General features: G+C 39.0%; 1 protein-coding gene across 2 annotated transcripts in view; it reads left to right on the top strand.

Annotated features, from left to right (window-relative positions):
* Positions 1–20,224, top strand: part of PATE2 (prostate and testis expressed 2) — a 100,167-nt gene extending 79,943 nt beyond the window's left edge. The window contains exons 7-11 of one of the 2 annotated variants that reach the window (XM_033205305.1): positions 15,948–16,144; positions 16,251–16,379; positions 16,525–16,548; positions 17,136–17,264; positions 17,619–20,224. In XM_033205305.1, the coding sequence (XP_033061196.1) occupies positions 16,328–16,379; positions 16,525–16,548; positions 17,136–17,264; positions 17,619–17,755 (342 nt within the window). In that variant the 5' untranslated portion in view covers positions 15,948–16,144; positions 16,251–16,327 and the 3' untranslated portion in view covers positions 17,756–20,224. Of the gene's footprint in view, positions 1–346; positions 452–15,947; positions 16,145–16,250; positions 16,380–16,524; positions 16,549–17,135; positions 17,265–17,618 lie in introns of both variants that reach the window. The other variant, XM_033205304.1, reaches the window with a different exon arrangement.
* The last annotated feature ends 1,059 nt before the right edge of the window (positions 20,225–21,283 follow it).

Here is a 21,283-nt window from a genome sequence, read left to right as displayed (position 1 = left end):
ATTTATATTTTGAATCTGGCTAGTTTTTTGTTCATAATTTAAATGTCTGTCTTTATGAAAGCTAACTCAGTTAAGATTCACTATGGGTAAAGTACTGGAAAACCATGACCACTCCTGGTATTCTAAGTCTCCTAAACCACCATCCAATGGCTGATGGCACTTGGTTAGAGATACTAGAAATATCCCATACTAAACTGCTTTAACAACATGTTCTTTAGTTGTAGGAACAATATGATCATTGAAACATATTGAGTCTGACATTTTTTAGACATCAGATGAAGATTGGGTAAAATATGATCTTTTGTTAAGTGTCACAAAATTTACAATGTTTCTTCTCTATGAACAGAGTATGGAGCCCACCTTTGCCTAAGAAGAGAGCCAGAAGTCTTAGAGACTTACACATGACGGAACTGGTTCCTTTGAAAGAATTGATTCCAGAATGGAGAGTAAGGTTGTGAGGCCTTTGGATCTAGTTTTCTACTCTACCATGTTTTAAAAGAGGGTGTTGAACACTGGATAGCATTTTTCAGAACATTCCCAGACTTATCAAGAAGACAAACTTCTGAGCCTTTGGAGCCTGGGCTTACCAAGTTATTAGGGCATTTCATTTGTCACTTGCTTTCTCTGCTTTATCCTCTATTTAAAAATTACCTGCTGGGTATAGTGTTCGTTCTTCAGGTGTTGGATACGCTAGATACGCAAACTTCACCATGCGATGATCTGTCCGTATCATAAGCCTGTGTATGTACTCCCTGAATCTATAAAAATAAAAATTAAACATAAGAAAATAAAGAGAGGGAGCAGCACTAGAATCAGAGCAAAAGAAGCAGACATTCTAGGTTAAACTGAAATGGATTTGCAGTTTCTTTTCTTCCTTCAAGTTTCTCCTTGGCAGATGCCTTCTGAAAGGCCAATTGTGTTTTGAATCTCCATTGTACCAGTTATTTCCAGTTAAGATTGTAGAATTTTGCAGCTCTACCCAAATGTTGGAGTCCTCTGACCTACTTCTCAGCCTCTCACAGTACCTCATCCATCACATTTTCTCTTGAAAACAACTTCTTTCTTCATTTATCATGGGGTAGGAGAGAAGGTGTTAGAACCTATTAATAGAGGTAGTGTGGCACAATGGAAACAGCATTTTCCTGAGAGTCTGGAGACCTGTGCCTGATCACTAGATAACTCATTGTGTCTTTAGCAAGTCGTTTATCTGTAATATCAGGTTTTAATCATTTTAAGGACCCTTTAGAACTTTAACATTCTGTGGTTCCATGACATACATCATGAAGATGGGTAGCAGGTTCTGTTATTCTGAAGTTCCTAGCACTCTGCTTGGCACATGATATCACTATCTGTGATGCCACTGCCATTGGCCACAGCACCCAAATTGATGTGCCCCCATGCCTAGAAGGCCCTCCACTCTGAATAGATGCTATTTGTTCTGCTCTGAGGAGAGGAACCAGAACATCGTGTCTTCGTGTTCATCGTCTTTCTTGGCTCTCTTGGCTCCAGGGTGGGTGACTGAGATCTTCATGATATCACAGATGAACAGTCCAGTGAACTTGTCTTTCTAAGTGCTGCCTTTTATTTTAGGGGAATGGACTTTGGCATAGAGTCAGGGATCAGGGTACTTTGTTCCTGGGTTCCCAGGGGCAGCATTGGTTTTTCAGAGTGTATATGAGGAACTGAGTAGGAGATTATGGCGCTTTAAAAATATCTGGTGGAGGAGTGCCTACTTGCAGGGCCCAGGAAAAACACCTAGAGTATACATCTAGCCCTTCCTACCTCCAGTTGCTGGTGGAGAGAGAGGTGAAGGAAAAAGAAACAAAACCAGCATGTATTGAATGCTTACTATGTGCCATGCACAAGGCTGGGCCCTTCTACGTAGATTGTCTCATGGAGCCCTGGTGACAACATGGTGATGAAGTGTATATCAAGGAGCAAAGCTGGGATTCAAACCTAGATCAGTGTCACTAAAATTCACGTTTCATTCATCATATTGCTGTTAATATGATGCTTCAGATGAAAAATCACAAAGTATAATAAAAAGTTGCAAAAAGCTCTTTCAGAACATTTATGAACTGATTTTATACATGCAAGTATCAGACTTTTTTAGCTCCTTACCTCCGTTCCTGAGCAAGGTTTACCAATATAGGTCTAGTGTCCTCTTAGTTTCATGAAGTCCATGAACTCTGATAGACAAATGTATATTTTTATTTTTTATTAACTTCTAATTGATGTGAATAATTTCTTTTTCTACTGAATATTGTCAACAAACTATGAGTATTAGCAGCGCCTGAGACTTTGTTACCAACAGAAATAAGTGAAAGATCAGGAATTAAATGATTTCATTTGCATCTTTGAACTTGTTAGGACACAAAGGTCATCCTGGTTTTATTTCTGTGAAAACATTCTTGTGAATGGAAGTGTGAGGCCAGACAAAATGAAAGAGCATCTTATTTCTGCATGTGCTAGAAATGCATTCAGGATGTGGGTTATTTTCCTGATAAGAAAGCTCAGTTTGAAAAAAGAAATGGCACATTTTGAAATGCAGTTTTGCTGTTTTTACAAAACCCTTTTCTTGTGGCTTCTCATACATTTTACCAGCTTGCTAAATGAAAGATGTTCCACGCGATGAGCAAATTTTAGTAATCTATGTTAGAAAGGGTTTGTGGACTGCAACAAAGGGACAACTTATTATTCATTTTCCTTCCCAAACAGAATAGTTGATTTTTTTATTATATACTTTAAGTTCTAGGGAACATGTGCACAGCGTGCATGTTTGTTACATATATATACATGTTCCATGTTGGTGTGTTGCACCCATTAACTCGTCATTTACATTAGGTATATCTCCTAATGCTATCCCTCAACCCTCCCCCTACCCCACAACAGGCCCCGGTGTGTGATGTTCCCCTTCCTGTGTCCAAGTGATCTCATTGTTCAATTCCCAACTATGAGTGAGAACATACAGTGTTTGGTTTTCTGTTCTTGCGATAGTTTGCTCAGAATGATGGTTTCCAGCTTCATCCATGTCCCTACAAAGGACATGAACTCATCCTTTTTTATGGTTGCATAGCATTCCATGGTGTATATGTGCCACATTTTCTTAATCCAGTCTATCATTGATGAACATTTGGGTTGGTTCCAAGTCTTTGCTATTGTGAATAGTGCCCCAGTAAACATACGTGTGCATGTGTCTTTATAGCAGCATGATTTATAATCCTTTGGGTATATACTCAGTAATGGGATTGCTGGGTCAAATGGTATTTCTAGTTCTAGATCCTTGAGGAATCGCCACACTGTCTTCCACAATGGTTGAACTAGCTTACAGTCCCACCAACAGTGTAAAAGTGTTCCTATTTCTCCACATCCTCTCCAGCACCTATTGTTTCCTGACTTTTTAATGATCATCATTCTAACTGTTGTAAGATGGTATCTCATTGTGGTTTTGATTTACATTTCTCTGATGGCCAGTGATGATGAGCATTTTTTCATGTGTCTGTTGGCTGCATAAATGTCTTCTCTTGAGAAGTGCCTGTTCATATCCTTTGCCCACTTTTTGATGGTGTTGTTTGACTTTTTCTTGTAAATTTGTGTAAGTTCTTTGTAGATTCTGGATATTAGCCCTTTGGTTGATATTTCTTCTAAAAATTTGAAGCAAAAACAAAAAAGAAGGCAATAAACAATTTTTAAAAATTTTAAGCAGTTGCCTGTTATTGAAAAGTCAAAAAACAACAGATGTTGGTGAGAGTTTGGAGAAGGAAACACTTTTACATGGTTGATGGGAATGTGAATAAGTACAACATCTATGGAAAAGAGTATGAGTGTTTCTCAAAGAACTAAAAAACAGAACTACCATTTGATCCAGCAATCCCACTATTACCTAGTGATAGAACCATAGTATTGGTGGTGATGCTGCTGTAAACAAACCTACTGCATTGCCAGTCATATAAACATATAGCACATATAATTATGTATGGTGCATAATAGTTGATAATAAATGATTATGTTACTGTTTTATGCATTTACTACACAGGCTTTCCATTCTTATTTTAGAGTGTACACATTTTACTTATAAAACAAAAAAGTTAGCTGTGAAACAGCTCCAGGCAGTCCCTTCAGGAGGTTTTCCAGAAGGTGGCATTGTTTTCATGCTCTGTGTATGTTAATGTCCCTGAAGACCTTCCAGTGGGACAAGATATGGAGGTGGAAGACCTCTTGATGATATTGATGTGACACTGATGATCATGACCCTATGTAGGCCTAGGCTGGTATGTATGTTTGTGTGCAAATGTGGTTTGCAAATAATTTCTCCCTGTATCTTGCCTTTTCATCCTCTTCAAGAGTTTAAAAAGTAAAAAAATTTAAAAACAGATAAAAGTTTATAGAAGAAGGTTATGAAGAAAGAAAAATATTTTTCTACAGTTGTAAAATCTATTTGTGTTTTAAACTGTTATTACAAAAGAGTCAAAAAGTTAGAAAAGTTAAAAAGTTTATAAAGTAAAAAAGTTATAGTAAGCTAAGGTTAATTTTTTTTTTTTTTTTTTTTTTGAGGCGGAGTCTCGCTCTGTCGCCCGGACTGGGGTGCAGTGGCCGGATCTCAGCTCACTGCAAGCTCCACCTCCCGGGTTTATGCCATTCTCCTGCCTCAGCCTCCCGAGGAGCTGGGACTACAGGCGCCCGCCACCTCGCCCGGCTAGTTTTTGTATTTTTTTTTTTTTTTTTTTTTGAGACGGAGTCTTGCTCTGTCGCCCAGGCTGGGCTGCAGTGGCCGGATCTCAGCTCACTGCAAGCTCCGCCTCCCGGGTTTACGCCATTCTCCTGCCTCAGCCTCCCAAGTAGCTGGGACTACAGGCGCCAGCCACCTCGCCCAGCTAGCTTTTTTTGTATTTTTTAGTAGAGACAGGGTTTCACCGTGTTAGCCAGGATGGTCTCGAACTCCTGACCTCGTGATCCGCCCGTCTCGGCCTCCCAAAGTGCTGGGATTACAGGCTTGAGCCACCGCGCCCGGCCTTTGTATTTTTTTTTAGTAGAGACTGGGTTTCACCGTGTTAGCGAGGATGGTCTCGATCTCCTGACCTCGTGATCCGCCCGTCTGGGCCTCCCAAAGTGCTGGGATTACAGGCTTGAGCCACCGTGCCAGGCCAGCTAAGGTTAATTTATTATTGAAGAAAGAATTTTTTAAAAATAAATGTACTGTAGTGTTCATAAAGTCTACAGCAGTGAATGGTAATGTCCTAGGCCTTCACATTCATTCACCACTCACTCACTGACTCATTCAGAGTAATTTCCAGTCCTTCAAGCTGGCATTTGTGGTAAGTGTCCTAAACAGGTGTACCATTTATCTTTTATAGCATATTTTTTACTGTACCTTTTCTATGTTTAGATACACAGACACTTAGCATTGTGCAATTGTCTACAGCATTTGGTTCAGTAGTGTGCAGGACAGTTTTGAGCCTAGGAGCAGTAGGCACTACCATATAGCCTAGGTGTGTAGTAGGCTGTACCATCTAGGTGTAAGTACACTCTATGATGTTTACGCAAGGAAAAATCATCTATTGACACACTTCTTAGAACATACCCTTGTTGTTAAGCTATGTATGACTCTACTTCTTGCACATCTGTATATCCTCTTCAGTGAAGTGCCTCTTCATGTCTCTTGTCCATTTTATAATTGGCTTATTTGTTCTTTCACTGTTGAGTCTTGAGAGTTCTTTATATATTCTAGATGCAAGTCCTTTGTTAGATACACAAAGGTTTGCAAATGTTTTCTTCTCTTGTATCTTGTCCTTTCAACCTCTTCAAAGGGTATTCACAGAGAAAGGTTTTTAGTTTTGAGGAGGCCCAGTTAATCGGTGTTTTCTTCTATAAATTATGTTTTTGATTTCAAGTCTAAGAACTCTTTGACTAGCTCTAGATCCTGAAGTTTTTTTCCTATTTAAAAAAAAGGTTTTATGGCTTTTGTGTTTTACTTTTACAGGACATGTTTAATTAAAAAGTCCATTTCCTTAGTAGTTGTAGGGCTATTCAAATTATCTATTTCATATTGGATGACTTGTGATAGTTGTGTTTTTCAAGGATTTGTTCCATTTAGTCTAAATTATCAGATTTATGTGTATAGAATTGTTTTTGCTTTTCTCTTATTATAGTTTTGATGTCTGCAAGGTCTATTGTTATATTCCCTGCTTCGTACTGATATTGGTTAGTTGTATCTTCTCCTATGTTTTAATTTGTTAGTCTCTGATATAGTTTGGATACTTGTCCTCACCAAAATCTGATGTCAAAATGTAACCCCAGGTGTTGGAGATGGCACCTGATTGAATGGATTTGTACCCAAGGTTTGAAATAAGCCGTACGGTTTCTTGCAGTTCAATAGTTCTATATGTAACTTGCAATGAGTACTGCATGATAGAAATTTAATTATTGATAATTGTTTGGTGGCAAATGTGTGTCTTATATTAGAAACATTGCTTGGGAAGGCAGGATTCTTTCTATCAACCTTGGTTTAACCTGTGGGAATATCACTTACAGAATTGATAGCTATACTTAAGAAGTATATGGCCGGGCGCGGTGGCTCAAGCCTGTAATCCCAGCACTTTGGGAGGCTGAGACGGGCGGATCACAAGGTCAGGAGATCGTAGACCATCCTGGTGAACACAGTGAAACCCCGTCTCTACTAAAAATACAAAAAACTAGCCGGGCGAGGTGGCGGGCGCCTGTAGTCCCAGCTACTTGGGAGGCTGAGGCAGGAGAATGGCGGGAACCCGGGAGGCGGAGCTTGCAGTGAGCTGAGATCCGGCCACTGCACTCCAGCCTGGGCGACAGAGCAAGACTCCGCCTCAAAAAAAAAAAAAAAAAAAAAAAAGAAGTATATTGGGCCATGCAAGAAAATATCCAAATCAAGGCTTTTGACTAACAAGTCACTAATGATGATTATATGTTAGGTTTTGTGATGTAAAAATAAATGTTTGGTGTCTGCCTTGGTTCCTGACACAGAGCTAGTCTCTTGGAATTTTCTTGGTGACAGGCAAGTCTTTTGTTCTAGTGAAGTGACTCTTGGTGGACTCCTGGATGGAGGCTGCTCACCAGAAAGACAAAGCCATGATTAGAAGCTTGGAACTTCCACCAGAGATGGGAAGGGTACTGGAGATTGAGTTAAAAATTGATTGTCCCTGTATCATGAAGCATCCATAAACATTCCTAAACTATGGGGCTCAGAGCTTTCGGGCTGGCAAATGCATCCACATGCTGGAAGAGTGGCGTGCCCTAACTTCATGAGTCACAAGATTCTGTGCTCAAGACCCTTCTGGACCTCACCCTATGTACTTCAACATAGACATGCTGTTCATCTGTTTCTTTATAATAAACCTGTCAATGTAAGTATAGTGTTTCCATGAGTTCTAAGAGAATGTTTGCAGAGAAGCAAACATGAAGGAGTTGTGAGAATTCTTGATTTGTAGCCAAGTTGGACAGAAATGTGGGTCCCCTGGGCACCCAGTACTTCTAACTGCGGTCTGAATTTGGGGGTAGTCTTGTGGGACTGAACCCTTAACCTCTGGTGTCTGCATTAAATCTGGGTAGTGTCAGAATTGAATTAAATTGTAGGAGATCTAGTTGATGTCTGCAGAAAACTGGGGAATTGCTTGATTAGCAAACTCACAAATTTGGTGTCAGAAATGTTGCGAGTAGAGAAGCAGGTTTTCTTTTAGCTCTCGACTGGAAAAAGTAAAATAAAACTGAAGAATAGCTTTTAAATCGTAAGGCTCTCAGGAAAATAACCTACCAAAACTTATCAGTTTGTAATGTTGTTACGTATGTTGACTAAGAATAAATTTTTTGTATGATGAATTCTTATGTATGGCTAGCTAATCAATACTCTGCTTTGACTCTGCAAACTGCTATGATATTTTCCAGTGCTAGTCACCTAAAGCTAATATGCTTAACATTTAAAAAATTCATTATATTATAACATTAATTAATTTTCCATTATGTAAAATGTTTTGAACATGCTGGATATACAGAAAATGAAAAACAGCTCAAAGATAAATTAACACTGCAATGCAAACTGTACAGAAAATCTGGCAGTATAAAGGAGTATCAAAGGAGGATTGATAATCAGGAAACTGAATTTATTCTAACCTTACTGGTGAATGTTGAAAGATGTGATCAATCATATGTGCAAGATACACTGTCAAGGGCAACTATAGGAAGCACTTACAAAGAATTACGAAGAGTCAGAGTAGCCTGATAAAGAATCATGAAAAACGGGATGTCAGTATAAAATCAATGTAACTACTGATGCAAACTGAATATCTGTTGTTTATGGTTGCATAACAGCTGGTGACTTTAATCAGATAAACAGAGCTGAAAATTGGCTTTAGCCAGTTGCTGGCTACTGGCAGGCATTTAGGGTATTTGCTTTGCTCAATAATAAAATCAGCTAATTCTGTACTTATGAATTGGCATGCTCCTTTGAGTCTTTATTTAGTTTCTATCTAACAGTGAACAGTGGAGGAATCCAAGAGATAGCCCTGAGAGTGAGGCCAAGGTCTGATGCAACTAATCTGTCACAAGTAGGCAGGGCCAATGCCCCATGTAAAGTGGCTTCCTCTGCTGTGAGACAAATAGGCTGGGACGTTTTTTGGGAGGAGTTAAGAAGTCTGGCATGCAGTGGTAGCTTCTACATCAGAAATATAGTTCTTCGCTTTGTGTTTAGTCCATAATGGTGGATACATTGTCATGTCCAGTGCAATGATTTAGGTGACAATGGTGACAATTTTATCAGCAACTGGACTCCAGTTGGTCTCACCAGGGAATGAGCCCTTACCATGGGCATTTACATGAGTGAAGCAACTGGTCTAATTTGTTTTGCATCCTCACAAAAGGGTATCTTTAATCTGCTAGTCTCTAGTCTTCCAAGTAGCAGACAAGGTTGCTTGGATATTGTCAACAGCCAATGTTAAGTAAAAATTCAACAAGGATCTTTAAGAAAAGTATTGGCCAGAGTTATGAACAGACCCTTGAGTTTTGCCCACTGAGCAGAGAAACCACATATACTTTGAGTTTTGCATAGCTGGGATGGATACCACTGGGTTTCAGCTTGGAAAATCTGCATACTGATTTCCACAAAGGTTGTACTAATTTACATTCTCAGTGACTCAGGCCCGTGCAATTACAGGAAGCTCTGTAAATTAAGGGATCCATAGAGCCAGTAGGTTCCCTTTGGGTGGTAGAGGAGGGGGATGGCTGCTACCTTTACATCAAAGCTGAGATGTTATTCAGGCCAGGCCACCTGCATTCCTGAATGTACAATTTCCTTTGCTTGGTGAGGGTTTTGGGCCCTGACCACCTGGTTAGTTGTTGAGTCTGAGTTTTCACACCCCAAAAAGGAAATAGCAGTCCAGAATGTTACAAGACTTTCTTCGGTCAGGCATTCAATTTTATTTTTTGTTTTCCTCTCTTAAAAAAAATCTATTTTTATAGGTTTAAGGGGTACAGGTACAGATTTCTTACATGCATATATTGTGTAGAGGTGGAATCTGGGCTTTTAGTGAACCCATCACCCAAATAGTGAACTTAGAAGTGAGAACATGTGGTATTTAACTTTGTTTCTAAGTTATTTCACTTAGGATAATGGGATCGAGTTCCATCCGTATTGCTGCAATTAACAAAATTTCCTTGTTTTTTATGGCTGAGTAGTATTCCACAATATGTATGTACCACATTTTCTTTATCCAATTATCTGTTAGTGGACACTTAGGTTGATTCCATATCCTTGGTATTGTGAATGGTGCCATGATAAACATACAAGTGCAGCTGTCTTTTTGATGTAATAATTTATTTCCCTTAGAGTATGTATCCAGTAGTGGGATTGCTGGATCAGATGGTAGTTCTATTTTTAGTTTTTTGAGAAATCTCCATACTGTTTTCCACAAAGGTTGTACTAATTTACATTCCCAGCGAACAGTGTATAAGCATTCCCTTATCTCCAAATTCTTGCCAACATCTGTTGTTTCTCAACTTTTCAATAAAAAGTTTTTATTTTTTTGTGGGTGCATCACAGGTGTATATATTTATGGAGCATATGAGATGTTTTTATACAGGCATACAATGCATAATAATCACATCAGGGTAAATGAGGTATCCGCTACTTCAAGCATTTATCCTTTCTTTGTGTTACAAATAACCCAATTACACTCTTTTAGTTATTTTTAAATATACAATAAATTATAGTCACCCCGTTGTGCCATCAAAGACTAGATCTTATTTATTCTACCTAAACATATTTTTGTACCCATTGGCTATCTTACTTCTTCTCTGACTTTTTAATAGTAGTCATTCTCACTGGTGTAAGATGGTATCTCATTGTGGTCTTAAATTGCATTTCTCTGATGATTATCGATGTTGAGCAGTTTTTCGTGTTTGTTGATCAATTGTATGTCTTTTTTTGAATAGTGTCTGTTCATGTCCTTTGTCCACTTTTTAATAGGGTTGTTTTTCTCTTGTTGAGTTGCTTGAGTTCCTTATAGATACTGTATATTAGCCCTTTGTTGCATGTGTAGTTGAAAAATTTTTTTGCATTCTATAGGTTGTCTGTTTACTCTCTTGATTGTTGCTTTTGCTGTTCAGAAGCTTTTTAGTTTAATAAGTCCCATTTATTTATTTCTGTTTTCACTGCATTTGTTTTTGAAGACTTGGTCATAAATTTCTTGGCTAGACAAATGTCCAGAAGGGTTTTTCCTAGGTTTTCTTCTAGGATTTTATAGTTTCAGGTCTTATGTTTAAGTCTTTAATCCATCTTGTGTTACTTTTCATGTATGATGAGAGGTAGAGGTCCAGTTTGATTCTTCTGCATCTGGCTAGCCAATTTTCCCTATTTATTGAATAGAGTGTCCTTTCCCTAGTGCATATTTTTGGTGACTTCTTCAAAGATCCATTGGTTATAGGTCTGTGGCTTTACTTCCGGGTTCTCTATTCTGTTCCATTGACCTATGTGTCTATTTTTATACCAGTACCATGCTATTTTGGTTACTATAGCTTTGTAGTATAGTTTGAAGTCAGGTAATGTGATGCCTCTGGCTTTGTTCTTTTTGCTTAGGATTGCTTTAGCTATCTGAGCCCTTTTTTGGTTCCGTGTAAATTTTAGGATTGCTTTTTCTAATTCTGTGAAAGATGGCATTGGTAATGTGATAGGAATTGTGCTGCTTTGGGAAAATGGTCATTTTAATGATATTGATTCTTCCTAGGCATTCCATTTTCATGAAAGCTTAATAGCATGTCAATAGATGCTTTTCAAAAGGCAGGTAGTTTTGTCAGGGAGGTGACACCAATGAATGTCTGGGTGGAGGTTGTCTCTTGGTTCCTAGAGTCTCCAGGTGACAAAATCAGCAGTCACAGAGGTGTGTAGCTAGAAGAGGTCATTAGGATTATGGGGCCCTCCAGGTAAAAAGTGAGACACAGCTGACCCTATAGCTTCCAATGCAGCCGTAGGGGTTCCTGTAGCTGTTGTTTGGGTTCCACTGTACGTTTTGCCTAGACTCTATCCTTAGAATTTTTTTCCCTACAGGAAGAAGAGCAAGTTGTTTAATGCAGACTTCTGGGGTTATAATAGCTACAAGGAGTTTGTTATTCTCAGGGGTGTAGAATACACAGGGAGGAGGAGAAAGCTGCCTTGGAGGGATAACTGGAGAAGTGGAAGGCTTTTTGTCACCTGTGGCACTTTGCCTCACCCACACAGGCCTCCCAGCATCTGAGGCTCTTTCTTTTTGCCTCCACGCGAGCTGCCGTAGTTTGTCCTGTAATTCTTGGTGCTTTCAGCTAAAACAGTTATGTATTGCTGTGTAACCAATTTCTCAAACCTTAATGACTTGAAAAAGTAAAATTTATTATTTTCTGTTGGTCAGAATCTGAGTGTGTTTTAACTGGGTCCTTTGGTTCAGTGTCTCTCCCAGATTGTAATCAAGTTGTTGGTTAGGACATAGTTCTTTCATGGTTCCACTGGGAAAGAATCTGCTTCCAATCTCAGTCACATAGTGATTGGCAGGATTCAGTGATTCAGGGTTGTTGGAATGTGTTGTTAGGTCCTGGACTCCAGATAAGAACCATATCCCTGGATGATACTTTGATTTCGGCCTGGTGAGACCCTGAGCAGAGAATCTAGTTATACTGTGTCCAACCTTCTGAATTATAGAAACTGTGAAATAATAAAATATGTGTTCCTTTAAGCCATTAAACTTATGGTAATTTTCTATGCAACAATAGAAAACTAATACAAGCAGATAACACGCTGGGGTTCCCTTACCTCCCATGAGTTTGGGTGCAAGCACTTGCTACTGGATTCCAGGATGTCTTCTATTATCTCTTAGTCCTGTCATGTGGGAGCCCTTGTCCTTTACCTTCCAGAGAGATGGTGTCTGTCATTATCTCATCTTCATTTCCCAAACTGTTAAGGACTATTAAGAGTCTGGATTTTATCCTACTTGCAAGCTACCAAGCTAGCCTGTTGGATGCTGGTGGAAGAAACAAAACCCCTGGATTAAAAACAAAAAGGCCAGGTGCAGTTGCTCACGCTTATAATCCCAGCATATTGGGAGGCTGAGGTAAGCAGATCACTTGAGGCCAGGCCAACATGGCAAAACCCCATCTCTACTAAAAATACAAAAAATTAGCTGGGCATGGTGGTGCATGCCTTTGATCCCAGCTGCTTGGGAGGCTGAGGCAGGAGGATCGCTTAAGCCTGGGAGGTGGAGGTTGCAGTGAGCTGAGAGGTTGCACCACTGCTTTCCAGCCTGGGCGACAGAGCAAGGCTGTGTCTCAAAAACAAACAAACATACAAACAAAACCAAAACAAACTAACAACAACAACCAAAAACAAAGGATTTTAGCACTCACAGCAAAAGCAGAAGCCAGCGCTTCATGTTGGTTTGCAGTACTCCTCTGGTTCCCTGAGTCTCATGGTGGGAAATATATGAGGCCCAGGTGGATGCTATCACACTGTGGGTTTGTGGTGAAGCTTAGGAACACTGTCCTAGAGGAATCTACCACTTGTTTACTAAGTGGAATCAACCCTACTCTTTGTTACCACATTCTTCAAGGTTCCTCACTGCAAACGTAACCCTGAGATATGGCCTGGGTGAAAAGCAGCCAGAGCCTCACATTTTTGGCATCCCCAGCAAGAACGTGCAGTGATGCTCTGGGCCCATGGTGCACTGCTCTCCCATAAAAATATAAGAAGCATGAGAGCAAATAATGAAATATTAAATTAAGAGAAAGTCAAAAAGAAGAAAAATTTAAAATCTAAAATAAATGAATAATGAAATTTAAAGACATAAAAAGTGAGTTTTTTAAAATAAAAAAGATTCACTCTACAAATCATAGAAGCTCTTGAAAAAAGGAAAAAGAACAGACAAGTATTAAAAATTAATAATCATAATAAAACTTTTCTGAAATGATTTTAAAAGAACAGAAACTTCCCATTGAAACAGCACACTGTGTACCTGAGAATACTGACGTGGTCTTGTAAAGTTACTGAACTTAAAAAAAAAAAATCCTTTGAGCTTTTAAGTCAAAAGATCGTACAACTTACAAGGGACAGAAAATTACTTTCAAGTGTAAAGAACATAAAGTTTTTTGACATACCAGGATTTCAGAATTATTATTTTTATAATTTCTTTCTGAACAATGAATCAAGAAAAAGTCCTTCAGATAGACAAAATGAGTAGCGAGACCTCAACATATGGGCTGATGATCAAGTTTAAATATAAACTTACTAGTAGAACAAAGACTAAGTAAAGATTCAAAGGCAGAGAGTGTAGTATGTAGTGACCGTATGGTAGGATAATTAGATATTGTATAACCATAAAAAAATGCAGGGGGTAGTGGTTGAGAAAATAAAGAGCATAGACAAAATTTTACAACTATTTTAGTAACCACCATTAGTGACGGCATTGTTATGCTGAGGCTTGTAGGTGTTTAATGTGGGATAAAGCAAATGATTGATTATAGGACATTCTAATTCTATTGAATTCTAATTTCATTCTATCCTGTATATGCCATATTATAATTCATATACATGTAATATTCTCTCTTACATCTTATATACCATATATATCATTCTAATTTTATTCTGTTCTAATTCTGTGTCCTTGAGAAGTAGAATTCTCAGTGTAAAACAAAAGAGGTACAGTTGTAATATAAAGTTAAAACTTTGCAGTCTTGAATTTCAATTTAAAATATTGACAGGAACTCACAAGGTATTTGTCATCTATTCATCTATCTATTTTTTTCCCTGAAGAGTCCTAGAAACCAGGCCAAATGTGCAGGAAAATTCTTATGCAATTACTGGGCTAAGATGACAATTTCTTTATAATTTTGAGAGCTATTGTCTAATTTTATTCTGTGCTGATATATGAAGTTATGACCCCATCAGCAGTGTATGACAGTGCTTGTTTTACTCCAATCTTGCCAACACAGTTGTGTTATCAAATTCTGATTATTGTCAATCTGTTAAGTAAAACTAATATCTGAATTTAGTTTTAATGTACATGACTAAAATTAGGAGTAAGGTTCACCATATTTCATGTGTTTAAGAAGCATTTTTGTTTGTTTGTTTTTTTCTGTGAACTATGACGTTATTATTGACTGCCTCCCTCCCCTTTGAATTGTTAGTCCTTTAAAAATCACTTTCTGGAATATCTTTGTGTAATAGGGACATTAGCCCTTAGTCTGAGATATGAGTTGCAAATATTTTTAATGGTTTATTTGTTATTTGGGCTTTGCTTATGGATTAATGATTGGTTTTCCATTTATGTAGAAGATTTTTTAAAAATATAAGTAATCTTTTTTTTATGGTTCTATGTTTTGAGCCATATATAGAAAAGTAACCCTCACCCTAGACTATAGAAACTCCTTCCATTGTATTTTCTGGCATTTCACTGTTTATTTATACCCTCCAGGTGGACAGCAAGTCCAGGATATTAAACACAGTTTCACTGATTTTCTTTGTAAATCTGCCTAAGTCGCATAGCATTTTCCTGTGAAATGTGAAACACTCGCTGCCTACTATCTCGGAACCCTTGCTGGAATGTAGAAAGTCTCATTTCTCATCTTTATCATAGTTCAAAAAACCAATCTGATAAAGTTGGATGCTCTGTGGAGAATGGACTGGAGGGATGCAAGGCAGGATATGGGAAGAACATTATTGATTCCTCTCACAAATATTTGTTGGGCATTTCCTTTGTTCCCAGCCTCTAGATGCCAAGTGTGCCATGATAAATCAAAGAAACCCCTTGCTTTGTTCTAGTGGAGGAGTAAAAAAGTGAGCCAATAGGAATGTTAAGATCAGCTCATGAGAATTGCTATAAAACATAAAACAGGGAAAAGGGTAGGAAATGAAGGCTGTCATTTTCTAGAAATTGAGCAGAAAATGCTGCTCTGTCTGAGGGGGTGACATTTGAGCAAAGACCTGAGTGAGCCAGGGAAAAGTGGAGAGAAAGGGGATTGGAGAGGAGGCCATTGCTCATAATGAGGAAGCCGTTGATGGCTATGATAAAAACTCTGGATTTTCTTTCAAAGGTATTAAAAAGTCATCAGAGGGTTTTCAGCAGGGGTGTGGCATCTATGACTTGTTCTCTGACTGCTTTATGAAGAAATGATTGTGAAGGGGCAGGGGAGAAGCATGGAGGCCAAAAATAAGGCCATTGCTTTGTCCAGGCAAGACAGGATGATAGATTGGATTATGGTAATGGCAGTGGCGACAGAGAGTAATAAACCCATGTGAGAAGTTAGTAGGGTAAAATGGATAAGACTTGCTGTTAGATTGCTCAGTGAGGATGAAACACAAGAAGCTGTAAAGAATACCTCCCAGATGTACTAAAATCTGCAACATTGTGAGGAGGGACTGGGCAAGACTGAGTAACTAACTGTTGGGTGCTATGTTCACTACCCAGGTGATAGGATCATTCGTACCCCAAACCTCAGCATGAAGCCATATACCACTGTAACGATCCTGCACATGTACCCCCTGAATCTAAAATGAGAAGTTGAAAATACTTTTTAAAACTCTGCAATATTGAAGTAGGAGCAGGTCTGGTGAATCAGGAACATTACAATTTCATTTTCATTAGAGGATTTGCACAAAATCAAAGTGAGTACCCTGTTTAGAATGCTGTGCAGCAATCAGATATGGTGGTTTGGCTCTGGGAACATTGTCATACTATCTGTCCCTGAAATTTTATGACTATATAATTTAGATGACTAGCCCAAGGACAGATCACGAAAGAACAACTCGCTCCTTCCACAGGAAGCTGCACTCGACAGAAGCTCCAGAATGCTTGTTCTTTTTCTGCTGGGCACAGTCTTTCTGCTCTGCCCCTACTGGGGTAAGTCCTGGAGACAGAGGGAAGCTGGTGGTTGGTTAAGAGATGGGCAGATGCTGGGGGAAGAGGAAGTTTTCAAAATTGGCTCTTGGGGCAGTGGCAAATGTATGTGAGATTATAACAAGGAAGGTTTTTCTTCTTTTCACAGGTGAACTTCATGACCCTGTAGAAGGTACAATCATGGCTTGTCTGAAGTCCTTGGTAAACAGGACTTCAGACAAGTTTACCTGTTTACCTTGGTAAACAGGCGATTTATGACATGTTTAGGAGCAAACCTTCCCTTCATCTTCAGAGAGGCCTGTAATCCATTCTTATTATAGAATCCTAGGGGTTTCGCCTCCTGCCAGACCTGTTTTGTCCATTTCTTAGAGTAAGGAAGCTAAGATCCACTTTACTTTCTTTTACCTATTACTCGGCAAAATCATCAGGCTAGATAAGGGGTTCATTACTGGAGGTCCATGGATAAATTTCATGGGAACCCTGACCTCCCTAAGTCATATACAGTGTTTGATTTATGTTTGCACAGGTTATCTTTCACAAGATTTTTTTAATTGGAGAAAATGTGTACAAATGTATTAATGTGTACATGGGGAGGACCACAGCATGATGATCCCTATCTTTCTCAAGATTACCAGGAGTCCATGCTCCAAAAAATATTAGGAACCACTAGGCAAGAGTAAGTTCCTGTAGTGAAGCCCCCAGCGCCAGAGAATATTCTCAAGACTGCATCCTCTAAGCACCTCTTTTTGTATCTGACAGTGACTGAAATAATGTGTTATAAATGTAAAAAATATCATCTCGGGTTATGCTATGATGCCATGACATCCTGCTCCCTGAAGCCTAAACAGTCCTGTGCAGTTGAGAACTTTTACGTCCTTACAATTAAAGGTAATGTGGAGTATAGAGTGACTGGAAAATCACCGCCACCATCCCTGAGAAACAGTGGTGTTCTTTTGCCCTCAGAGTGAGTGGGTGAATGGGATGGGTGCGTATGGGGTGGTCATGAGGGGATGGCAAAGACAGACTTTTCCTTAAGACCATATTGGGTGAAAAAGAGGCTGATGTCCCTTACCTGGCAGGGAATAAAATCTACTCTCTGGGTCAGCAATGAACAGACTCAGCTTTGGAACTCATTTGGGCCTAGAGAAAGGTTAGTGAGGACACAAAAACAGATTACTCCTAAGAATGCAGTGAAAGAAAACGAGGTCATTATGATCATATTTCCTCTTTTTACCTTCTCAGGGCAGAGCATGTATCATTATTCAAAACTGTCGTGTATGACCAACTGTGAGGACATCAACTTCTTGGGGTCCTCGAAGAGGGCAGAGCTCATCTGTTGTAATCATAGTAACTACTGCAACCTCCCTGAGGGAGTTTAGCTCTGTATATCTCCTGGATTTTGGGTTCTTTTTCAACCACTACCCTTTTTTTGTCTTCCCTGAACCTGAATTTTGCTCTCCTCTTCTATGCAATGGTAGAGAGTGAGAAAGCCAGCCCATAGTGAAAAGACAAGCAGGCATAAGGAGACGCAGTGCGGAGAGCAGAGCCTAGTGATGATGGGACCCTAGACTCACTCTTTGCACATCCGTGTCACTCACAGGTGGGAGGGGCTTTGCTCCCTTATGTGATACTGCCATGAATAAGCTCAGACTTAGTCATTTATTATCTCCTGTATGAAAATGTGAACACTTGGGCCATAATAATCTCCAATTTGTACTGAGAATTCTGTGAGTATCCTGTATCCTCATCTACACTCTTCTCTCAGTTGGAATTCTCTTTGGATTAGCCCCGACACTTTCTGGCACTGTCTTTTTTTGCCCATGGGCTCTGGAGAGGGCTAACCTCAGCTTCCCAGTGTGTTGGCAGCATGGGCCAAGTCTTTCTCTGATAGAGCTCTTGGAGGAACCTCAGGGCAGAAAAAAAAACCTGAACAGACAGGGATAAGGCATTAGAGAAAATTTCAGGGGGCATTTCAATCGGTAAAAACTAAGATCTGAGAGACAACTTGCTGTGGGTAGAATTGGCTTGAATTATCATTGCCCTGGCCGGCCAGGCAGCCTTGGGCACATGGTTGAACTAGGTGATTAGATTGGGAACAGATTGTTTTTTTAAGGATGGCTAGTCAGGTTCTTCTCATGGGACTGAGAAAACAAAATGCTGATAATGTGGCAGGTGGCATGGTAGTTGAAGATAATAGGATGTAAATAGATACCATGAGGTAGCGTTCGAGTAACAGAGTGCCCTGTGTAAGAGGAAGTTATGAGTATGCAGAAAGTGTGAGAAAGGTAGCATATAGGGGTAACAGTGGTGGGAAGAGAAGCAGGCAGACACAGAGAGAAACAGGAAGAGAAACTAAGTAGCATTGATGTTGGAGCACACCTGTGGCCAAGGTGGCACGTTTTCCTTGGATACACACTAACCCTGGTGTTTCTGTCCTTATGAGGCTGACTGCAGTTCTTGGTCCTGGTCTTCCATGAGCTTCTTTCTCTTATATTATGCCACATAAAATTCTTACAATGAACCAATCAACCTTCTATCTGAGTAGTCTGGTATACCCTATCTTTGTCTACGTCTGAGAATATAATCCTTTCTGAGGCATTCTCAATTTGCATTTTGAAGAGTCAGGATGAAAGATATATGAAGGCAGCTCTTTCACGGTAGACAAGCAAACTAGAAAAGCCAACGTAACATGAATATTTTAAGTTTGAGTTATGGGCTCTGGTTGTGTAAGAGTTCTCTCCCCGTTGAATCATGGGGACGGTAGAAGTCAGTCTAGAAAAAGAAAAGAAAATATTGTTTAGCTTTGGTTTTCAAAATAGACTTTAAAAATATTTTTGAATCGATGTTAAACAAAGCCAAAGTTTGGTTTTGTGGAGCACGCAGAAAGTTTTCATTATAAAATCTTTATGTTTCAAGAGCACACTTTGGCATTCTCAGCATTATAGCATTGAATTTGTCTTTATGTAGTGGATGATTTGGATTTGAATTTGGTGGCTTCCAAAATCTCCTTTGCTGATAAGTGCACCCAGTTGCATCATGTGTTGGCTTATGACAACTCACAGTTATTGACTTCTTTGGAGATTTGCTCTCTACTAAATATTAATAGAAGCAGCCTTGCCCAGATGCTAAACTCACAACCTGCATATGGGCCTCAGTCAATGAATGACTGGCCCCTTGTATTAAGGTAGAACTAAGTCTGTGGTGCAATTTTTACCCCAGAGCTTTTCCACGGGATCCAACTAAAGCTAGTCTTCAGCTGAGACCATGTTTTTGTTAGTAATTCCCCCCTAACTTCCCTTCATTCCCTTATTCTCTAAGTTTTAAGCTGACAAGACCAAGTGTTTTGTCCTACTGTGAACAGAGCTCTAAAACAAAATGAGGTCAGGTTAGAAAACGAAGTTACATTTTGGCACTTCCAAGTAATAGTGTGTGTAGTGTCTAAACTAACTCTTCCTGAGTCAGGATAATCTTTCTTCTTAGGCTTCCTTACCGACTAGATAACATTTCTCTAACCTTGGGGAATATTTTCTGTGCCTTACCCTATCTTGGGATATTCTTCCCAGTTCCATTTTCTAACCTGATCAAACGAACATAGCAAAAGTTAGGTGAAAATTTCTTTACCCACATGATAAAACACCAAGAATTTATCCTCTGATATGCACAGGTTCTTCTTTCATATATATACGTAATTATACAGAGAATTGTTTCTTCAGGTATCTTTTTAAAGGACAATACTTTGGCTAACGATCTGTTACTTTGTAACTGACTGGTAAATAACTCACACAACCTTACCTATTAAACCAAAATAAATTTCACGTGTATTACAAATGTAACTGTAATAAAGAAAAGCTTGCTTTTTGTTGTGGCTATCATTATTTGAACTTGTAGTTATGTGCTAGGCACACACCAAGCATTTTTAATATATGATCTCATGTAACCTTAACTTCCTATAAAGTAGCTATTATTACAAGACAGTTCAATAGATGAGAAACTTGAAGAACCGACTGGTTAAGTAACTTGTCAAATGTCACACAATTAAGCTTTCTAGTTACTATTGCTACATAAGAAATTATTGTGTTCACTAGTGCCATGGATCAGGAATTAAGAAAGTGTACAGTAGGTTTGTCTGTGTGCTGTGATGTCTAAGGCCTCAGTTGGGAAGACTCCAAGACTGAAAGTGATGAAAGAGCTAGAAACTGAAATCATTTGGAGGTGTCTCCACTCACGTCTTTGGAGTTGATGGTAGTATAAGTTGTGATGTCACCTGGGGCTCTTGTCAGAACACCTACACGGAGACTCTGCATGCAGCCCAGGCCCCTTCACCGCATAGGGGTCCCAAACTTCTTACATGGTAGCTTAAGGCTCTAAAGGTAAATGTATAGCTGACAAGATAAGAATTGCGTCGCATTTTAGGGCCTAACCTTGGAAGTCATGCTTCATCACTTCTGCTATGTTCTATTGATTACAAGTGAGTTACAAGCCTGGCCAGATTCTAATCTAATCTTTTGATTAGAGAGTAGTAAAATTGTAGAAGATCTTGTGGTATGGGAGCTATTGTTGCAGCCATCTCTGAAAACTACTATATGTTACAGCTAGTTAATGGCAAAGCTGGAATCTGATCCAATATCTGTATAATTCCAAAGTGCTCTCTCATTCTGTGTCAACTCATATTAGCAATATTTATAAATATTTATGTAATTTAATGGTAAACAAGGTTTTCTAACTATGACAGCAATCACAAAACAGGACAAGATCAACAGATTTGACTGCATACAAAAATAAATACTTAGTGAGTCAAAACCATCAAAAAAAGAAGATAAATGACTTCATGGAAAAAATATTTTTAATAAATAAGGCAGATAAATGGTTGACCTCCTTAGTATACCAATAGCACGTTCATATAAATT

The sequence above is a fragment of the Trachypithecus francoisi genome, unplaced genomic scaffold, assembly GCF_009764315.1.
Source record: "Trachypithecus francoisi isolate TF-2019V2 unplaced genomic scaffold, Tfra_2.0 Lachesis_group8, whole genome shotgun sequence".
In the NCBI taxonomy this organism is placed as follows: Eukaryota; Metazoa; Chordata; class Mammalia; order Primates; family Cercopithecidae; genus Trachypithecus; species Trachypithecus francoisi.
The sequence above is the reverse complement of the archived record's forward strand: the minus strand, read 5'-3'. Positions and strand labels throughout refer to the sequence as shown.